Genomic DNA, 23,005 nt, shown 5'->3' on the forward strand with positions numbered 1-23,005 from the left:
TTGTTAGACCTAAATGGAATATACAAATAGTTGTTGGCTCAAAAGTAACATGCAATAAACAGTTTGTTGTAGTCCAAAAAAAACCCAAAGACTTGGTATTATTAGGTAAAGCCATTTTATCTTCAACGGCGCACTGGGTGCTCAACACTTAGCGCCCATATAACAGAGAAGGAGCGCTAATTTGCAACGTACTTTAAAAAAAAAACACCCCCAGTATTTTTCTGTTTTGTTGAGCACAAATAAATATGTTCTTCCCCTCATCAACGTACTTCTGTAATGCACCTGCTTGGTGGTCATGATAAAATTTAAATTGAATACACATATATAGAGCCATACACAGGCCGCCACTTTTTTTCCTACGCTTTGCACCCTGTGGCTTATAAAACTGTGCAGCTAATTTATGGATTTGTCTTTGCTGACGTCTTGTAACGCCAATAGTTTTCATAAAGCAAGCAAAGACACTTAAAAGGTGTGTTATTGTTTGTGCTGTGGCGCCATCTTTTGGACGAGTTCGCTTACTGCAGGTGCTGCGGTGTCATACTTTCCAACCCTCCCGAATTTTCCGGGAGACTCCCAAATTTCAGTGCCTCTCACGAAAATCTCCCGGTACAACCATTCTCCCGATTTCCAGCCGGACAACAAGGCACGCCCCCTCCAGGTCCATGCGGACCTGAGTGAGGACAGCCTTTCGTCACGTCCGCTTTTTCTTCATATAAACAGCACGTTATAACATCTACGGCTTATGGAGAGTGCACAACTGCACACACAACAAGGAGACGAAGCAGAAGAACGAATAAGAGACAGTCATGGTGACGACGAGTAAGAAGAAGAAGTACGCTTGCAAGTCATCAAAGAGGGTGTTTAGCATGGTTAGAAAGATAGTGACAGACAATAGAACGAGGGTGGAAAATTCAACCCTAAACTCACTCCTTTCCTGCTCCTTCAAAGGCTGTGCCACTGGCTGCAAAGCATTGCACTTTCAAATACAACAATGAGTAGAGGAGTGTTATGTGTGTGTATATGTGTAAATAAATGAACACTAAAATTCAAGTATTTATTTTATTTATATATATATATATATATATATATATATATATATATATATATATATATATATATATATATATATATATATATATATATATATATATATATATATATACATACATACATACATATATGTATATGTATATATATATATATATATATATGTATATATATATATATATGTATATATATATATATTAGGGGTGTGGGAAAAAATCGATTCGAATTCGAAACCGCGATTCTCACGTTGTGCGATTCAGAATCGATTCTCATTTTTAAAAAATCGATTTTTTATTTATTTATTTGTTTTTAATTTTTATATTATTTTTTTCAAATTAATCAATCCAACAAAACAATACACACCAATACCATAACAATGCAATCCAATTCCAAAACCAAACCCGACCCAGCAACACTCAGAACTGCAATAAACAGAGCAATTGAGAGGAGACACAAACATGACACAAAACAAACATGAATATTATCAACAACAGTATCAATATTAGTTACAATTTTAACATAGCAGTGATTAAAAATCCCTCATTGACATTATCATTAGACATTTATAAAAAAAATCGTGGGACACCCAAAGATTCACAGCCCTAGTAAATACACATTTACAAAATCATATATATATATATATATATATATATATATATATATATATATATATATATATATATATATATATATATATATATATACAAATATAAATTTATATATAAATACATATATATATACATATATGTATATATACATATATGTATATATATATATGTGTGTATATATATATATATACATATATATATATACATATACATACACACACACATATATATGTATATATATATATATATATACATATGTACACTACCGTTCAGAAGTTTGGGGTCACATTGAAATGTCCTTATTTTTGAAGGAAAAGCACTGTACTTTTCAATGAAGATAACTTTAAACTAGTCTTAACTTTAAAGAAATACACTCTATACATTGCTAATGTGGTAAATGACTATTCTAGCTGCAAATGTCTGGTTTTTGGTGCAATATCTACATAGGTGTATAGAGGCCCATTTCCAGCAACTATCACTCCAGTGTTCTAATGGTACAATGTGTTTGCTCATTGGCTAAAAAGGCTAATTGATGATTAGAAAACCCTTGTGCAATCATGTTCACACATCTGAAAACAGTTTAGCTCGTTACAGAAGCTACAAAACTGACCTTCCTTTGAGCAGATTGAGTTTCTGGAGCATCACATTTGTGGGGTCAATTAAACGCTCAAAATGGCCAGAAAAAGAGAACTTTCATCTGAAACTCGACAGTCTATTATTGTTCTTAGAAATGAAGGCTAATCCACAAAATTGTTTGGGTGACCCCAAACTTTTGAACGGTAGTGTATATATATGTACATACATATACATGTATATATATACACATACATACAATATATACATATACATACACAGGCCTCAAATTTTTACTTTTTAAGGTCAAGGCAAGTGTTGCCTCAAAGGAGGGCTCGTATTTTAGGGCACCAAGGTAAACATTATTTTCTTTCGAGGCAGCGGCTCTAAAGCATACATGCATGTGTATATACATCAGTGACGTGCGGTGAGGTTCATGGCTGGTGAGGCACTGACTTCATCACAGTCAGATTTACAAACATATGAACCCTAAAGAGTATCTTATTCACCATTTGATTGGCAGCAGTTAACGGGTTATGTTTAAAAGCTCATACCAGCATTCTTCCCTGATTGCACTCAGCATCAAGGGTTGGAATTGGGGGTTAAATCACCAGAAATTATACCTGGGCGCGGCGCCGCTGCTGCCCACTGCTCCCCTCACCTCCCAGGGGGTGAACAAGGGGATGGGTCAAATGCAGAGGACAAATTTCATTACACCTAGTGTGTGTGTGACAATCATTGGTACTTTAACTTAACTTTACACATACAAACTGTAGCACACAAAAAAGCACATTTAATAAAAAAAACGTTATTATGGTCTTACCTTTACTTATAAATTAAGTCCATGCGCCGCTGTTGTGCTGGATAATGCACCCCCGCCGTAGAATGCACCCCCTGACAGGAGTGTTATATCAACTAAAGCTCACACTTAGACTTTCCACGTGCAAGATTGAATCTATTTAAAAAAGTTATTTAATAAGAAGCCAAAAAGTGCAAAAACAATAATGTTCGTGTTGGAGTTGTGAATGAATGAAATATGAAATCCGTGCTGCAGTCTGCAGGTGTACCTAATGTTGTGGCCCAGCAGTCATTCACAACTCCTCCAACACGAACATTATTGTTTTTGCACTTTTTGGCTTCTTATTAAATAACTTTTTTAAGTAGATTCAATCTTGCACGTGGAAAGTTTAAGTGTGGGCTTTAGTTGATATAACACTCCCGTCAGGGGGTGCATTCTACGGCGGGGGTGCATTCTCTACCACCAGGAGGCGGGATTACTGCGAGCCTCAGCCAGTGCGTCTTCGCAGCCGTTTTATGATTGCTCAGCACAAGAAATACGTTACACACATACAGTTGTTGACAAAATACACTGTACATTATATACCTCAGCTAACTAAACTATGGAAATGTATAATATAGTTCTTATAGCAATACGCTCTCACTGCACAGCAGGCCAGCAGTTAGCCGAGTCCGCAATCCATGTTGAGGCTCAACTCAGTGATGTGCCTCAACTGGCTGCTGATCACAGCAAGTCTCTTCTCAGTATTTGAACGGCAAATGTGAAAATTCAGCGATTTTGAATAAAAATAATCTAAAACTGGTGAAGTTAAATGGAAAATAACTTTATAGTATAATCACTGGATACATATAACAATTTAATTTTTTTTTTTTCTTTTTACATTTTTTTCTTTCCATGATGGCACGTGAGGCCCCGCCTCACCTGCCTCCCCTGACTGCACGTCACTGATATATTTTATTTTCATGACTATTTACATTGTAGATTGTCACTGAAGGCATCAAAACTATGACACCTGTGAAGTGAAAACCATTTCAGGTGACTACCTCTTGAAGCTCATCGAGAGAATGCCAAGAGTGTGCAAAATAGTAATCAGAGCAAAGGGTGGCTATTTTGAAGAACCAAAATGCACAGTTCCAATGTAAAAATGCATCAAGTCTTCATTGATAAATTGAGACTTTAATATATCATAAAAAATGTGTTTAACAAAGTAAAACAAATCACAAACTTGATTAAGGGAATAAAATGAAATGCATCTTTAACCAATTATTTCAATGCAATCTTCGTTTTATTACGTAGTATTTTGGCCAATAAAGTTCAAGCTTGTGAATTAAAAAGTACAAGTGATGATGTTGATGAGTAGTTTTACTTTATCGCTTGACAGGCTGGACACAAGATGGCTGGAAGCAGGTGAGCTGGAGAAGCATGCTGCTCCTAAACTGATTCAATAGCTCTCCCAGTAACCTGGCAGGAAACATGGAGCAGAGGAAAGTCAAGTATCAATATCTGTATTATCAACACAAGTATCAATATCTGTGTTATCAACACGTGCAGAAGCAGACTCACTTTTTATCGGATCCACTGTGTAACTGAGGCAAGGCATCCATAGCTTGTTTGAAGCTGGCACTGGAATGAAAAACTATGTTAGCAGAATTAAATGCATTATTTTATGTTAATCGTCCTACACTTCCTTTAATCATCATAGTCACTTCATGTAAACTAGACCCATTTTGATCAATCTTTCAAAGTATTTAAGATGTTAAAGTCCTTCACATGTGTATACATCATGGATCTGCTATGGAAGTTAATGTGTGTCTTTATCACCAAAACTTTTATTTATTTTTCCTTCACACTGTATGTATGCAACGGATTGTTTTGGCATTTGAATTTTGTAAACTGAATTCTTTTTTAAAAATTTTTACATCAATTATGCTAGCAATTTCATTGAATGAACATTTGTGAGCAAAATGTGTGAGTTTAAAAATTCAGTTACCGGTACATACAGTACAGTATATATTAGGGGTGTGGGAAAAAAACGATTTGAATTCGAATCGCGATTCTCACGTTGTGCGATTCAGAATCGATTCTCATTTTTAAAAAAATCGATTTTTTATTTATTTATTAATTATTATTATTATTATTTTTTTTTTAAATTAATCAATCCAACAAAACAATACACAGCAATACCATAACAATGCAATCCAATTCCAAAACCAAACCCGACCAAGCAACACTCTGCAATAAACAGAGCAATTGAGAGACACAAACATGACACAGAACAAACCAAAAGTAGTGAAACAAAAATTAATATTATCAACAACAGTATCAATATTAGTTACAATTTCAACATAGCAGTGATTAAAAAACCCTCATTGACATTATCATTAGACATTTATAAAAATAAATTAAAAAGAACAATAGTGTCACAGTGGCTTACACTTGCATCGCATCCCATAAGCTTGACAACACACTGTGTCCAATATTTTCACAAAGATAAAATCAGTCATATTTTTGGTTCATTTAATAGTTAAAACAAATTTACATTATTGCAATCAGTTGATAAAACATTGTCCTTTACAATTATAAAAGCTTTTTACAAAAATCTACTACTCTGCTTGCATGTCAGCAGACTGGGGTAGATTCTGCTAAAATCCTATGTATTGAATGAATAGAGAATCCTTTTGAATCGGGAAAAAAATCGTTTTTGAATTGAGTCCCCACAACTTTGTTGTAGCGGTGTAGCGTGCAAGGACGGGAGTGGAAGAAGTGTCAAAAGATGGCGCTAACTGTTTTAATGACATTCAGACTTTACTTAAATCAATAATGGAGCAGCATCTCCTCATCTGCCGGAAATGTGTCCCATGAAAAACCGTCTGACCGGAACTTTCTAACAACTAAAGTTCCTTGGGTGAATAATGTAAACTAACTACACCAGTATGTTTTAGCGCTTTCATAGCAGATATAAGTAAGAACTTTACATTACTTTATATTAGAAATGACAACAGCGGAGGATGAATGTCCCATAACAAGAAGATAGAGAAAAAGAAGAAGCTTATCGACTACGGTGGTGGCCCGAACTACAAAGGTGGACGCGTGCAATTTTTCAGGACTTATGCAGATCCCAAATACAAATCATCAGGTACCAGAAGGTAAGAAAAGTTTCTTTTCCATAATATTGCGAAACAAAACGCCAGATAATATGTCTTACCTTTTACACACACCATAATAATACTCGTACGTTGAAGCACAGTACAATCCATCAAGTGTTGCGGCTTCATAGCTTACCAAAGTCGTACTAAAACATTTTGATAGATTTTTGAGCGCCGTGTGCAATGTTCTATACTTTCAATGGAACGTATAAAATGTTGGTGTTGTTTACTTTGGTCATATTGCAGTCTACACGTATCTCTTATGTTTGACTGCCATCTTCTGGTCACACTTATAATTTCACCATGTACCAAAGAAAATAGCTTTGAGGTCGGTAAGCAAAACCAGAATTATTCCGTACGTTAGGTGCACCAGGTAATAAGGTGCACTGTCGAGTTTTGAGGAAAAAAAAAGATTTTAATTGCGCCTTATAGTCCGGAAAATACGGTATTAGGGATGTGCATAAATCCCCAAAATTTAAAATCTAACCGTGTAAGCATTGCAGAGAAATTTATAAAATAATCTTGCCTTCCTTCATACTTCCTCTTAACAAGCCGCTTGGAATTTGTTCTGTCCTGTGACGTTGTCTGACCAGTAACGTCAGCGGATATCTCCATACATGGTATACCTATAAAAGGTTCTCATTCATCCAGGTCGTTGTCATCTAAGAGCGTTCAATCGTTCGCAACTGGACTTAGTTGATCTTGGAAGACGTTTCGCCCCTCATCCTAGTAAACTTCATCAATTCATGCTCATAGACTTAGATTGGTCAGATCTAGTCTTAGACTTGGATTAGTCAGATGTAGTCTAGTGGCTGGTGCCAAAACTCCAAAATATTTAAATGCCAAAAACTAGGAAGGTGTACCTGGGCAAGGATGGTTTCGCCCTATCGTAGTGAGAAAAAAACAACTGTTTTATGCAAACGAGCAATCCTAACTGTCAAAGCCAACGACAGTCATTGAAGTGTAAATTCCCCTTGTTAGTATTGAGGTATTGTGTGGCAGAACAATCGCTGTGGATTGACTACTACCAGTCCAAATTAGTCGGAATCCCCCACGTAAGCATTCCATTTGGTTGTAAACAAACGGCACAAATGACATTCTGGTCCTTCTGTGACCAGAATGTTTCTAACTCCTGTTATTTGTTAGAGGCTAAATTGCAGAGTATTTTAGGAATGGTTGAAAGGACGGTGTTGTATGTGAGAAACAGGTAGTGTCGCAGACCACCTCCTCTGTTCAGGGATGGTTTTTCGACCTTGACATAGATGGCTTCCCTCACTCCTCTTTCGTACCATCTGTTCTCCCTGTCCAGAATCTGTACATTTGTGTGTCTGTTTCTCCCTGAGGTGCAAGTAGACAGCTGAGTCTTGGCCTGAAGAGTTTGCCCGTCTATGTTGAGCCATACGTCGGTTTAGTGGTTGTTTGGTTTCCCCAATATATGAATCAGTGCATTCATTATTACACTGGATAGCTTACACCAGATTGTTTTTGTGGGTTTTGTTGTCTGGTCTTTAGGATGCACAAGTCTCTATCTCAGGGTGTTGCCTGGTTTGAAGCGTACTGGGATGTTGTGTTGGTTAAACATTCTTCTAAATTTCTCAGATAGACTTGTACTATCATCCAAATGGAATGATGATATTTTTGTGTTTTTGTCACCTTTTTCCTCCACATCCACTCTGTTCTTGTTATTTCTGGAACTAGATGCACTTTTCACAAATGACAAGCTGGGGTAACCGCAGGTTTTGAGGGCTTCCTTCAAATGCTTGTGCTCTCTCTTTGGCCTGTGGGCTGGTAGGAACATTATCAGCTCTGTGTTGTAAGGTTCTGATAACACCCAGTTTGTGTTCCAGTGGGTGGTGTGAGTCAAAAATTAGGTATTGATCGGTATGTGTGGGTTTTCGGTAAACCCCATCATGGAGAACCCCGTTTTCTCCAATGTGGACATCACAGTCCAAAAAAGGCAACTTACTGTTTTTGACATCCTCACGTGTGAACTTGATGTTTTTGTCCACTGAGTTATTAATGTGCTCGCTGAAGACTTGCACTTCTTGGTTTCAGATTTGCACCCATGTGTCATCCACATATCTGTACCAATTACTTGGTACTGTTCCCTTAAAGGCCAACTGAAATTAAATGTTTTTATTTAAACGGGGATAGCAGATCTATTCTATGTGTCATACTTGATCATTTCGCGATATTGCCATATTTTTGCTGAAAGGATTTAGTATAGAACAACGACGATAAAGATCGCAACTTTTGGTATCTGATAAAAAAAAGGCTTGCCCCTACCGGAAGTAGCGTGACGTAGTCAATTGAACATATACGCAAAGTTCCCTATTGTTTACAATGATGGCCGCATGAAGTGAGAGAGATTCGGACCGAGAAAGCGACAATTTCCCCATTAATTTGAGCGAGAATGAAAGATTTGTGGATGAGTAAAGTGCAAGTGAAGGACTAGTGGGGAGTTGAAGCTATTCAGATAGGGAAGATGCTGTGAGAGCCGGGGGTGACCTGATATTCAGCTGCGAATGACTACAACAGTAAATAAACACAAGACATGTATATACTCTATTAGCCACAACACAACCAGGCTTATATTTAATATGCCACAAATTAATACTGCATAAAAACACCTCAGTGTTTGTTATGCTAGCTCCTAGCTCCTATGCTAGCTCCTAGCTCCATATAAGCCGCCAATCCAATTCTAACACCTGCACAACACACACAATCACTCAGCCCAAAAGACCGTTCACCTAACCCAAGGTTCATAAAGCTTATATATTTAAACAAAGTAACGTATGTGACGCGCACGTACTGGCAAGCGATCAAATGTTTGGAAGAGCAGCTGCTACTCACGGTACCTGATATTCAGCTGGGAATGACTACAACAGTAAATAAACACAAGACATATATATACTCTATTAGCCACAACACAACCAGGCTTATATTTAATATGCCACAAATTAATCCTGCATAAAAACACCTACGTGTTTGTTATGCTAGCTCCTAGCTCCTCTGCTAGCTCCTAGCTCCATAGAACACGCCAATACAATTCAAACACCTGATCAACACACACAATCACTCAGCCCAAAAGACCGTTCACCTAAACCAAGGTTCATAAAGCTTATATATTTAAACAAAGTTACGTACGTGACGCGCACGTACGGTCAAGCGATCAAATGTTTGGAAGCCAAAGCTGCATACTCACGGTAGCACGTCTGCGTCTTTGTCATCCAAATCAAAGTAATCCTGGTAAGAGTCTGTGTTGTCCCAGTTCTCTACAGGCGTCTGTGTATCGAAGTCAAAAGTCCTCCTGGTTAGAGTCTCTGTTATCAGAGTTCTTCGATCTTGACTGCATCTTTCGGGAATGTAAACAATGAAACACCGGCTGTGTTGTGTTGCTGCTGACTTCCTTTGCAAAATACGTCCGCTTTGCACCGAGAACTTTCTTCTTTGCTTGCTCAGCTTCTTTCTCCATAACGCAATGAACATAATTGCAACAGATTCACCAACACAGATGTCCAGAATACATCCAGAATGAGATGAAAACAGCTATTTCGTATTGGCTTCAATGTGGAAGCCATACCCGTGTTCCCCGGGCTACGTCACGCGCATACGTCATCCTCAGAGGCGTTTCGAACCGGAAGTTTAGCGGCAAATTTAAAATTGAACTTTATAAGTTAACCCGGCCGTATTGGCATGTGTTGCAATGTTAAGATTTCATCATTGATATATAAACTATCAGACTGCGTGGTCGGTAGTAGTGGCTTTCAGTAGGCCTTTAAAAGAGCTCAAAGCTCTCTTTTCCATGTCTTCCATGTAAAGGTTTGCTACTATTGGGGATACATGTGATACCATGGCACAACCATGTTTTTGCCGAAAAAACGTTCCCATGAAATGAAAGTATGTAGTGTTAAGGCAAAGTTCCAGCAAAAGGCAAATCTGGTCTTGGTTTAGTGTGGATCTATCCTGTAAGGTATGATCACCTAGTAGACGTTGCCTCACTGTCTCTACTGCATCCTGGGTTTGAATACAAGTGAACAGGGAGGTGACGTCGAATGAAACTATAGTTTCATTTTTGTCCAGTTTTAGATCTCTGATATTCACTACAAAGTCAATTGAGTTTTGGACATGTGGTGTTGTGCCAATCAAAGGTGATAAGATGTTGGCCACATACTTAGCAATATTTTATGTCACAGAGTTAATGCTGCTGACAATGGGTCTGAGGGGAGCCCCATCTTTGTGTATTTTTGGAAGGCCAGAAATATCAGGAATGGGTTCTTGTGGGTATAAGCAGTAATACAATGTCCAGTTGATGACTTCTAACGTTTGTTGAGTTTGTAAGCACTCAATGATTCTTCTCTTGTACCCACTTGTGGGGTCCCTTTTGAGAATTCCATATCTGTTGGAGTGTAAGCAACGGGTTTTGGTAGTCAGTTTTGTTGAGAATGGCAGAATCATAATGTTTTCATCCTTGCTCAGTGATGTTACTGCCTTCCTCTCCTCCAAGGAGAGGTTAGGGGGTGGGGGCTTGGCATTTGAAAGAGCTGCTGTCACTTTCAGCCGTATTTGCTCTCCTTTGGCTTGTGTTCGGTTGTTTTTCCTAATGGCTGATGATCAAATCAACTGTAGGAACCTGATGTGGCGTTATGGCAAAGTTCAACCCTTTTGCCAATACATCTTTTTCTGGATGGGTGAGATTTCTGCTGGACAAATTCTTTACCCATCTATTGTGTGATTCATTATCCATTGAGTTCCCAGTTCTTTGCCTCCAAATGAGTGCCTGTGGTGTGGAGGTGTTCTTACCAAGTTGTAGTTTTTAAAACTTTTTTGTTAGTCTTGCTTTGGTTCTGTTGTGTTGTACAAGTTGGGCTTCGATTGTGAAATTCGTCACCTTTTCCCAGACCTCTTCAGGCAAGATATTTTGCTGATCTAATCAATCTAAGTCTACGAGCACGAACTGATGAAGCCTATTCAGATGAGCGGACAAATGTCTTCCAAGACAAACCAAGCAGTCCAGTTACGAACGATTGAATGCCCTGAGATCCATTCTCTGCTGTTGCCATTTCGAATACAAAGTAGCGTATAGTTCAAACTTATATCTGTAAATAGACTCGATATGGAAGCGCTAAAAACTATGACATGGCTGACAGGGAGAAGAAGGAGTCAAAAAGTAAAGTGTCTTTCAAAATGATTCATACCCCATGAACTATTCCTTATTTGTTCACATTACAACTACAAACATAAATATATTTTATTGGAATTTTATGTGAAAGACAAAGACAGGATGTATTTTTTCTTTGTGTTTTTTGTACAAATACAAAAGTGAAAAGGGCATTGTGCAAATTAAGGTATTCAGCCCCCCCGAGTCAATACTTTATGGTACCACCTTTTGCTGCAATTACATCTGCAGGTCTTGTGGGGTATGTCTCTACCAACTTTGAAAACTTAGTCTTTGCATTTTTGCCTATTCTTCTTTTCAAACTAGCTTAGTACTCAGTCAGATGAAATGGAGAGCAGCAGTTTACGGATCTTGCCACAAGTTCTCAATTGTGTTTAGGTCTGGACTTTGACTGGGCCATTCCAACACAAGGATATGATTTGTTTTAAAAATAAAATGTTAGCCCTGGCTTCATGTTTAGGGCCGTTATACTGCTGCTAAGTGAACCCCCGCCCCAGCCTCAAGTCTTTTGCAGACACCAAACAGGTTTCCTTCCAATATTGCTCCATCCATTTTTCCATCAACTCTGACCATCTTCCTTGTCCTTGCTGAAGAGAAGCACCCACAGAGCACAATGCTGCCACCACTATATGTGAAAGTGGGGATGGTGTGTTCAAAATGATGGGCATTGTTAGTTCTCTGCCACACATAACCTTATGCATTTTGCCCAAAAGTAAAATGTTGGTCTTGTCTGTCCAAAGCACCTTCTTCCACATGTCTGCTGTGTCCTAACATGGCTTTTGACAAACTGCAAACAGGACTTCTTATGTTTCTCTTTTAACAATGCCTTTCTTCTTACCACTCTTCCATAATAAATCCAATTGAGCAGTACACGACGAATAGTTGTCCTGTGGACGGATTCCCCCATCTGAGCTGTGGATCTCTGCAGTTTGTCCAGAGTCATCATCGGCCTCTTTGCTGCATCTCTGATCAGTGCTCTCCATGTTTGGCCTGTAAGTTTAGGTGGACATCCTTGTCTTGGTAGGTTGTGCCATATTCTTTCTATTTCCGGATGATGCAGTGCTCCGTGAGATGTTTAAAGCTTGTGAAATCTTCTTATAGCCTAAGCCTGCTTTAAACTTTTCCACAACTTTTCCCCGACCTGTCTCGTTTGTTCCTTGGACTTCATGATGCTGTTTGCTCCCCAATACTCTCATAACCACCTTAGGTTGTCACATAGCAGCTGTATTTGTACTAACATGAGAGTTTAAATACAGGTGGACAGTATTTTAGACATTAGCTATCATCAGGCATCTTCTGAAACATTTGGTTGCACTCAAAGAAAAGGGGGCTGAATACTTTTGCACATAGCACTTTCCAGTCTTTTAATTTGTAAAACATGTTCCGAATCATGTATAATTTTTTTATTTAGCTTTCAATTGTATATCACTTTACGTTGTTCTTTCACATAAAATTCCACTAATATTTATGTGTGGTTGTAATGTGACAAACTATAGAAAAGTTCAAGGGTTATGAATACTTTTGCAAGACAATGGTGAAAAAGACCGCCCTCAAAACGGTGCATCATGAAAAGACAGTCAGAAAGCAAGTTGAAGATGGTCTGAAAATCTATTCAAAATTTTGAACCACCATTACATGTTATGTAGACCACAAGCAAGAGTGCGTTGTAGTTGTTAATGGAAGTGATGTCAAAGGGAACTGTATTTTCTATTTAAAATTTTGCCCATCATTTACGATCCCTATTTGAGACAAAACACATATGTCTTTCTCTTTTTGGTGCATTCTAAATTTAAAATAAAATGACTAGGGTATTACGGGACGGCAAACAATGTACTGTAACTAATGGGAGTCAGCCGCACTGCCTATAATGCCCTCCAAAAAACGCCAACAATACTCCATTTACATGGAGTATTGTATACGTCATTGTTATTATAAATGTTAACGCCGAGGAACTATTTTTGGTAACACAGCGCCTTGTTTACCGAGGGAATGTAGCTACTGCTGCTGCACCGCCTTTGGATTTTGTGAAAGTTTGTGCTAGAATATACATAATGCCTCACACTTCTCACACTTGTATAGCATAAGGTTGTGGCCGTAAACTGAAATGTTGATCAACTTTAAAATTCAACTTAGACCCTTACAACTGCCTTTTCAAAAATAGATTTTTGGAAATGTTGAATCGATTTAAAATTGTAATTAACAAAAATTACGATTTTTTCTGGCACATCTACAATATAGTACAAAACCCAAAACCAGTAAAGTTTGGCACGTTGTGTAAATCGTAAATAGAAACAGAATACAATGATTTGCAAATCCTTTTCAACTTACATTCAATTGAATAGACTGCAAAGACAAGATATTTAATGTTCGAACTCCATCCATCCATCCATTTTCTACCGCTTATCCCGCGGGGGATGCTGGGGCCTATCTCAGCTACAATCGGGCGGAAGGCGGGGTACACCCTGGACAAGTCGCCACCTCATTGCAGGGCCAACACAGATAGACAGACAACATTCACACTCACATTCACACACTATGGCCAATTTTTGTGTTGCCAATCAACCTATCCCCAGGTGCATGTCTTTGGAAGTGGGAGGAAGCCGGAGTACCCAGAGGGAACCCACGCAGTCACGGGGAGAACATGCAAACTCCACACAGAAAGATCCCGAGTGCAGGATCGAACCCAGGACCTTCGTATTGTGAGGCAGACGCACTAACCCCTCTTCCACCATGCTGCCCAATGTTCGAACTGAGAACCTTTTTTTTTTGTTGCAAATAATCATTAACTAACTAAAGCTAAATACTACTCAAATCTCATCCGCCTCAACAAAAACGATCCTAAATTTCTGTTTAGTACAGTAGCATCGCTAACCCAACAAGGGACTCCTCCCAGTAGCTCCACCCACTCGGCAGATGATTTTATGAATTTCTTTAATAAGAAAATTGAACTCATTAGAAAGGAGATTAAAGACAACGCATCCCAGCTACAACTGGGCTCTATTAACACAAATACGACTGTATATACGACGGACACTGCCCTCCAAAATAGTCTCTCTATTTTTGATGAAATAACATTAGAGGAATTATTACAGCGTGTAAGTGGGATAAAACAAACAACATGTTTACTTGACCCACTTCCTGGGAAACTTATCAAGGAACTGTTTGTATTATTAGGTCCATCAGTGTTAAATATTATAAACTTATCACTTTCCTCCGGCATTGTTCCCCTAGCATTCAAAAAAGCGGTTATTCATCCTCTGCTCAAAAGACCTAACCTCGATCCTGACCTCATGGTAAACTACCGACCGGTCTCCCACCTTCCGTTTATTTCCAAAATTCTCGAAAAAACTGTTGCACAGCAGCTAAATGAACACTTAGTGACTAACAATCTCTGTGAACCTTTTCAATCCGGTTTCAGGGCAAATCACTCTACGGAGACAGCCCTCGCAAAAATGACTAATGATCTATTGCTAACGATGGATTCTGATGTGTCATCTATGTTGCTGCTTCTTGATCTTAGCGCCGCTTTCGATACCGTCGATCATAATATTTTATTAGAGCGTATCAAAACACGTATTGGTATGTCAGACTTAGCCTTGTCTTGGTTTAACTCTTATCTTACTGACAGGATGCAGTGCGTCTCCCATAACAATGTGACCTCGGACTATGTCAAGGTAACGTGCGGAGTTCCCCAGGGTTCGGTTCTTGGCCCTGCACTCTTTAGTATTTACATGCTGCCGCTGGGTGACATCATACGCAAGTACGGTGTTAGCTTTCACTGTTATGCTGATGACACTCAACTCTACATGCCCCTAAAGCTGACCAACACGCCGGACTGTAGTCAGCTGGAGGCGTGTCTTAATGAAATTAAACAATGGATGTCCGCTAACTTTTTGCAACTCAACGCTAAGAAAACGGAAATGCTGATTATCGGTCCTGCTAGACACCAACATCTATTTAATAATACCACCTTAACATTTGACAACCAAACAATTAAACAAGGAGACTCGGTAAAGAATCTGGGTATTATCTTCGACCCAACTCTCTCGTTTGAGTCACACATTAAGAGTGTTACTAAAACGGCCTTCCTTCATCTCCGTAATATCGCTAAAATTCGTTCCATCTTGTCCACTAGCGACGCTGAGATCATTATTCATGCGTTCGTTACGTCTCGTCTCGATTACTGTAACGTATTATTTTCGGGCCTCCCTATGTCTAGCATTAAAAGATTACAGTTGGTACAAAATGCGGCTGCAAGGCTTTTGACAAAAACAAGAAAGTTTGATCATATTACGCCTATACTGGCTCACTTGCACTGGCTTCCTGTGCACTTAAGATGCGACTTTAAGGTTTTACTACTTACGTATAAAATATTACACGGTTTAGCTCCAGCCTATCTCGCCGATTGTATTGTACCATATGTCCCGACAAGAAATCTGCGTTCAAAGAACTCCGGCTTATTAGTGATTCCCAGAGCCAAAAAAAAGTCTGCGGGCTATAGAGCGTTTTCTATTCGGGCTCCAGTACTCTGGAATGCCCTCCCGGTAACAGTTAGAGATGCTACCTCAGTAGAAGCATTTAAGTCCCATCTTAAAACTCATTTGTATAATCTAGCCTTTAAATAGACCCCCCCTTTTTTAGACCAGTTGATCTGCCGTTTCTTTTCTTCTCTCCTCTTCTCCCCTGTCCCTTGCGAGGGGGAGTTGCATAGGTCCGGTGGCCATGGATGAAGTGCTGGCTGTCCAGAGCCGGGACCCCGGGTGGACCACTAGCCTGTGCATCGGTTGGGGACATCTCTGCGCTGCTGACCCGTCTCCGCTCGGGATGGTTTCCTGTTGGCCCCGCTGTGGACTGGACTCCCGCTGATGTGTTGGATCCACTGTGGACTGGACTTTCACAATGTTATGTCAGACCCACTCGACATCCGTTGCTTTCGGTCTCCCCTAGAGGGGGGGGGTTACCCACATATGCGGTCCTCTCCAAGGTTTCTCATAGTCATTCACCGACGTCCCACTGGGGTGAGTTTTTCCTTGCCCGTATGTGGGCTCTGTACCGAGGATGTCGTTGTGGCTTGTACAGCCCTTTGAGACACTTGTGATTTAGGGCTATATAAATAAACATTGATTGATTGATTGATTGAACTTAGAATTTAATGGCAGCAACACATTGCAAAAAAGTTTGCATTTTTACCACTGTGTTACATGGGCTTTCCTTATAACAACACTCAGTAAACCTTTGGGAACTGAGTAGACCAATTTTTTAAGCTTTTCAGGTGGAATTATTATCATTATTATTATTTATTTACCTACTCAGTGGCCTAGTGGTTAGAGTGTTCGCCCTGAGATCGGTAGGTTGTGAGTTCAAACCCCGGCCGAGTCATACCAAAAACTATAAAAATGGGACCCATTACCTCCCTGCTAGGCACTCAGCATCAAGGGTTGGAATTGGGGGTTAAATCACCAAAAATGATTCCCGGGCGCGGCACCGCTGCTGCCTTCTGCTCCCCTCACCTCCCAGGGGGTGATCAAGGGGATGGGTCAAATGCAGAGGACAAATTTCACCACACCTAGTGTGTGTGTGACAATCATTGGTACTTTAACTTTAACTTAACTTAACATACTTGCATAGTTGTTCTACAGTCCGGGGTCTCCGTTGTCGTATTTTACGCTTCATATTACGTCACCCATTTTCAATGGGAGACAGGTCTGGACTATAGGCAGGCCAGTCTAGTACCCGCACTCTTTTACTACGAAGCAACGCTGTTGTAACACATGCAGAATGTGGATTGGCATTAATGATGCCTTCACAGATGTATAAGTTACCCATGCCTTGGGCACTAATACACCCCCATACCATCACATATGCTGGCTTTTGAACTTTGCGCCTATAACAATCCGGATGGTTCTTTTCCTCTTTGTTCCGGAGGACACAATGTCCACAGTTTCCGAAAACTATTTGAAATGTGGACTCGTCAGATCACAAAACACTTTTCCACTTTGCATCAGTCCATCTTAGATGAGCTCGGTTGGTAAATGGCTTTCGCTTTGCATAATACAGTTTTAACTTGCACTTAAAGATGCAAGTTAAAGACCAACTGTAGTTACTGACAGTGGTTTTCTGAAGTGTTCCTGAGCCCATGTGGTGATATCCTTTACACATTGATGTTGCTTTTTGATGCAGTACCTCAAGAGGTACTGCATGAGGAAGGTCACAGGCATTCAATGTTGGTTTTCGGACTTTCTCCATATTCTCTGAACCTTTTGATGATATTACGGACCGTAGATGGTGAAATCCCTAAATTCCTTACAATAGCTGGTTGAGAAATGTTGTTCTTAAACTGATGGACAATTTGCTCACGTATTTGTTCACAAAGTGGTGACCCTCGCCCCATCCTTGTTTGTTAACGACTGAGCATTTCATGCAAGCTGCTTTTATACCCAATCATGGCACCTACTTATTCCCAATTAGCCTGTTCACCAGTGGGATGTTCCAAGTAAGTGTTTGATGAGCATTCCTCAACTTTCTCAGTCGTTTTTGCCACTTGTGTCAGCTTTTTTGAAACATGTTGCAGGCATCAAATTCCAAATGAGCTAATATTTGCAAAAAATAACAAAGTTTATCAGTTCAAATGTTAAATATCTTGTCTTTGCAGTCTATTCAATTGAATATAGGTTGAAAAGGATTTGCAAATCATTGTATTCTGTTTTTATTTACGATTTACACAACGTGCCAACTTCACTGGTTGGGTTTTGTACAATTGGTTCAAAGACACAACTCTCTAAGGCTTAAGCTTTGGGGTACCAAAAATGAATTTCAACTAGTTCCTGTAACTGCTTCCAGACTGTTAAGGTGCCCTTTTAGAAAAGCACAGCAGCACCATAACATACAAAAGCGGTAGTAGAGGTTGACATAGTTGCCATTGCAATGACACGTTTCCCCTTATAGCAGTATACAATTAAATAATATTTGCTATTTCAAAAAGGTACTACTAAAGTATATTGCTGTGCTTTAAACTTTTGGTTTAAAAAAATAAATAAAAAATCACATTAGCAGTTAGTAAAATACACATGCACATATGCATATAAACTATACTATACAGTACAGCGAATGCAGACAGCAGAACCAGGTTGCTTTCACTTCCTTTCATCTAACCCACCAAGTAGCACACATATGGAATGTTTTGAAGTGTATGTGACAAAGATTTATGTGTATGATATAGAGAGCCATAAATCACTGAGCTACGTTCCCATGTGCAGCATGTGGGTGTGTGCCGCACTTACTTGCTTTCAGCATTTAGGTATGCAGCTATGGCATCTCTCAGAGCGCAAAGTTCAAGTCGAGCCTGGAAATGGAGGTTGCAGGTGAAAATTTTACACAATCAGGCTAACCCAATCCCACTGCTGTTAGTGGTTTTTAAGACGTGGCATTTCGACAACAAACGGGGAAAAGAGTGTGGGGTTTACTTATGAGTCAGGGCCTTACTATGAGTGGTTAAGTGAGTGTGTCATGCGAATACCTGCAGAGCGCCATTTCTGCTGAAGGATGACACACACTGTATAAGACGACACATCTCGTCTGCAACTGTAGCAACAATTTTGGACAACACACAAGGAACCAAATCCTTGGAAACAGTAAAGACCTGGCCGTGGGAAAGTTGGAGAGGTGAGTACAAAGAAGAATGTAAAAGCATAAAGAGAACAAAGCAACAAGTGTCCATTGTACCTCAGCATGAACAGTGATGATGTTCATTAGGGCTTCCTTTAAGTAACTCCTTACACCTACAGAAAAAGTAACATACATCTTTAATGAAATACTCTTAATCCATCCATCCATTTTGCTTGTCCCTCTCAGGGTCAGGGGTTGGTAATTGTTTTTATCAACATGAGCATTATTTAGTACATTAGGCTACTGTATTTTCCAAATTATAAGCCGTTACTTGTTTCCCAAAGCTTTGAATCCTGTGGTTTAAGGTGCGGCTAATCCAGGGGTGTCCAAACTTTTTCCACTGAAGGCCACATACTGAAAAATCAAAGCATGCAGGGGCCATTCCAATAATAAAGAGTGATTGGAGCACATACTTGTTTGTCACAAAAAACATTCATGAAGTTTGGTTCTTTTATGAATTTATTATGGGTCTACTGAAAATGTGTGCTGGGTCAAAAGTATACATACAGCAACATACATTATAAATTTTGGTGATGTAGAAAAGTTACAATCAAATCAAATTAGCTTCATGGCATGGCCTCTTAACTTCATGTGAGTGATTATTATTGCCGACACCTGTTGACTTCTCTGAGCCCATTTAAACAGGGCTCCTGTGACTCATTTCGGCCGCTTGTACCCGTGATCTTGTCCTTTCAGTGATAACCCAAAGCTCATGACCATAGGTGAGGATGGGAACATAGATCGACCGGTAAATTGAGAGCATTGCCTTCCGGCTCAGCTCCTTCTTCACCACAACGGATGGATACAGCGTCTGCGTTACTGAAGACGCCGCACCGATCCGCCTGTCGATCTCATGATCCACTCTTCCCTCACTCCTGAACAAGACTCCTAGGTACTTGAACTCCTCCACTTGGGGCAGGGTCTCCTCCCCAACCCGGAGATGGCACTCCACCCTTTTCCGGGCGAGAACCATGGACTCGGACTTGGAGGTGCTGATTCTCATCCCAGTCGCTTCACACTCAGCTGCAAACCGATCCAGAGAGAGCTGAAGATCCTGGCCAGATGAACCCATCGGGACCACATCATCTGCAAAAAGCAGAGACCTAATCCTGCAGCCACCAAACCGGATCCCCTCAACGCCCTGACTGCGCCTAGAAATTCTGTCCATAAAAGTTATGAACAGAATCGGTGACAAAGGGCAGCCCTGGCGGAGTCCAACCCTTACTGCCGCCAAGTTCTGACACTGATCGTACAGGGAGCGAACCACCACAATCAGACAGTCCGATACCCCATACTCTCTGAGCACTCCCCACAGGACTTCCCGGGGTACACGGTTGAATGCCTTCTCCAAGTCCACAAAGCACATGTAGACTGGTTGGGCAAACTCCCAGGCCCCCTCAAGGACCCTGCCGACAGTATAGAGCTGGTCCACGACCAGGACGAAAACCACACTGTTCCTCCTGAATCCGAGGTTCGACTATCTGGCGTAGCCTCCTCTCCAGTACACCTGAATAGACCTTATTGGGAAGGCTGAGGAGTGTGATCCCACGATAGTTGGAACACTCCCTCCGGTTCCCCTTCTTAAAGAGAGGAACCACCACCCCGGTCTGCCAATCCAGAGGTACCGCCCCCGATGTCCATGCGATGCTGCAGAGTCTTGTCAACCAAGACAGACCCACAGCATCCAGAGCCTTAAGGAACTCCGGGCGGATCTCATCCACCCTGCCTTGCCACAGAGGAGCTTTTTAACTACCTCAGCAATCTCAGCCCCAGAAATAGGAGAGCCCACCCCATATTCCCCAGGAACTGCTTCCTCGTAGGAAGACGTGTTGGTGGGATTGAGGAGGTCTTCAAAGTATTCCCTCCATCGATCCACAACATCCGCAGTCAAGGTCAGCAGAACACCATCCATACCATACACGGTGTTGACAGTGCACTGCTTCCCCTTCCTGAGGCGGCGGATGGTGGTCCAGAATCGCTTCGAAACCGTCCGGAAGTTGTTTTCCATGGCTTCTCCGAACTCCTCCCATGTCTGAGTTTTTGCCTCTGCGACCGCTGAAGCCACACACCGCTTGGCCTGTCGATACCTGTCCGCTAAAAAGTTTGATCATATTACGCCTATACTGGCTCCCCTGCACTGGCTTCCTGTGCCCTTAAAGGCCTACTGAAATGAAATGTTCTTATTTAAACGGGGATAGCAGATCCATTCTGTGTCACACTTGATCATTTAGCGATATTGCCATATTTTTGCTGAAAGGATTTAGTAGAGAACATCGACGATAAAGTTTGCAACTTTGAGTTTGAGTTTGAGTTTATTTCGAACATGCAAGCATACAACATGATACATCACAATTTCCAGTTTATTTTCAACATGTTCGAAAAGGAGTAGGAAGAAGCAGAGTTTATTTAATCCTACCCCTTTTCTTTACATAACAGTTGCAAAACTTTTTGTTCACTTCCTGTTCACAATTTTTTCACAATAAACTCCATAAGTAATCACAATAAAAATAAATAAATAAATAATAGTAAGAATTTAATAATAATAATTGGTGAAGTAAGTCATATTTCATATGATGAGATAAATAAGATTACTTTAAGAATGAATGAATGGATGGATGAAATAAATTGAGAATGTTTGTCATGGTTCTTCTTCTTTGTACTTTGTAAACACTTTAAGTTTGAAGAGTTTCTTGAAGTGTATCATATTAGTACATTGTTTGATTGCTTTGCTTAATCCATTCCATAATTGAATTCCACATACTGATATACTGAAGGTCTTAAGTGTTGTACGTGCAAACAAATGTTTTAAATTACGTTTTTCTCAAAGATTATATTTCTCCTCTTTTTTTGAGAAGAATTGTTGTATATTCTTGGGTAGCAGGTTATAGTTTGCTTTGTCCTAGTATTGATCCCTGAGGTACACCACAGGATATATTTAGCGTTGTAGACGTGTGTTCGCCTAGCTTCACGTATTGTTTCCTGTTCGTTAGATAACTTCTTATCCAGTTTAAGACTAACCCTCTGATGCCATATCGTTCTAGTTTTTTGATTAAAATATTGTGATTAATTGTGTCAAATGCTTTAGTTAGATCCATAAAAACCGCTGCCGCACATTTTTTACTATCTATTGCATTGGTAATTTCTTCTGTAATTTCAATTAAAGCCATTGAAGTTGAAACATTAGCTCTATATCCATATTGGTTCTCTTCGAGTATTCTATTTTTATTTATGAAACTTTCTAATCTGTTATTGAACAGTTTTTCAATGATTTTAGAAAATTGTGGAAGTAGAGAAACAGGTCTATAATTTGTAAATTGATGTTTGTCTCCAGTCTTATAAATTGGTGCAACTTTAGCTATTTTCATTTTGTTTGGAAATGTACCTGTTTGAAATGATAGGTTACCAATATACATGAATGGTCCTGAGATCTCTTCAATAACCTTTTTTATCGTTTCCATATCAATTCCGTTACAATCAGTTGAAGTCTTGGATTTACATTTTTTCACGATTGTAACTATTTCCTCCTGTGTCACATTACTGAGGAACATGGAGTTGGGATTTCGCTCTATGGTATCATTATAGTCCTCAATTGGAACTGGGTCTGGAATCCTTTCTTCCAATTTTAGTCCAATATTTACAAAATAATTATTGAAGCTTTCAACTACTTCCTTTATGTTGTCATTTTTTTTAATTTTCATCTAAGAAGTATCGAGGGTAGTCCCTCTTAGTTCCATTTTTAATAATGCTATTGAGGATGCCCCATGTTGCTCTCATATTATTTTTGTTCCTGTCCAATAATTCACTGTAATATTCTTTTCTACATGATCGTAGTATGTCTGTTAACTTGTTTTTATACTTTTTGTACTTAATTTCTGCCTCTATAGTTCTTTGTGCTATAAATGTTCTATATAGTGTATTCTTCTTCTTACAAGCATTTTTTAATCCTTTTGTAATCCATGGTTGATTATTCTTTCCCTGCTTGTTACTG

At 39.7% G+C, this 23,005-nt stretch overlaps 1 protein-coding gene across 1 annotated transcript in view; it reads right to left on the minus strand.

Moving 5' to 3' along the window:
* Positions 1–4,183: 4,183 nt before the first annotated feature.
* exoc2 (exocyst complex component 2) overlaps positions 4,184–23,005 on the minus strand; it is a 118,977-nt gene continuing 100,155 nt past the window's right edge. The window contains exons 24-28 of the mRNA XM_062028146.1: positions 19,075–19,130; positions 18,869–18,991; positions 18,633–18,694; positions 4,591–4,650; positions 4,184–4,488 (exon numbers count right to left, since the gene is read on the minus strand). Of these exons, the coding sequence (XP_061884130.1) occupies positions 4,395–4,488; positions 4,591–4,650; positions 18,633–18,694; positions 18,869–18,991; positions 19,075–19,130 (395 nt within the window). The 3' untranslated portion in view covers positions 4,184–4,394. The remainder of the gene's footprint in view (positions 4,489–4,590; positions 4,651–18,632; positions 18,695–18,868; positions 18,992–19,074; positions 19,131–23,005) is intronic.

Source organism: Entelurus aequoreus, linkage group LG19 (genome assembly GCF_033978785.1).
Source record: "Entelurus aequoreus isolate RoL-2023_Sb linkage group LG19, RoL_Eaeq_v1.1, whole genome shotgun sequence".
Lineage (NCBI taxonomy): Eukaryota > Metazoa > Chordata > Actinopteri > Syngnathiformes > Syngnathidae > Entelurus > Entelurus aequoreus.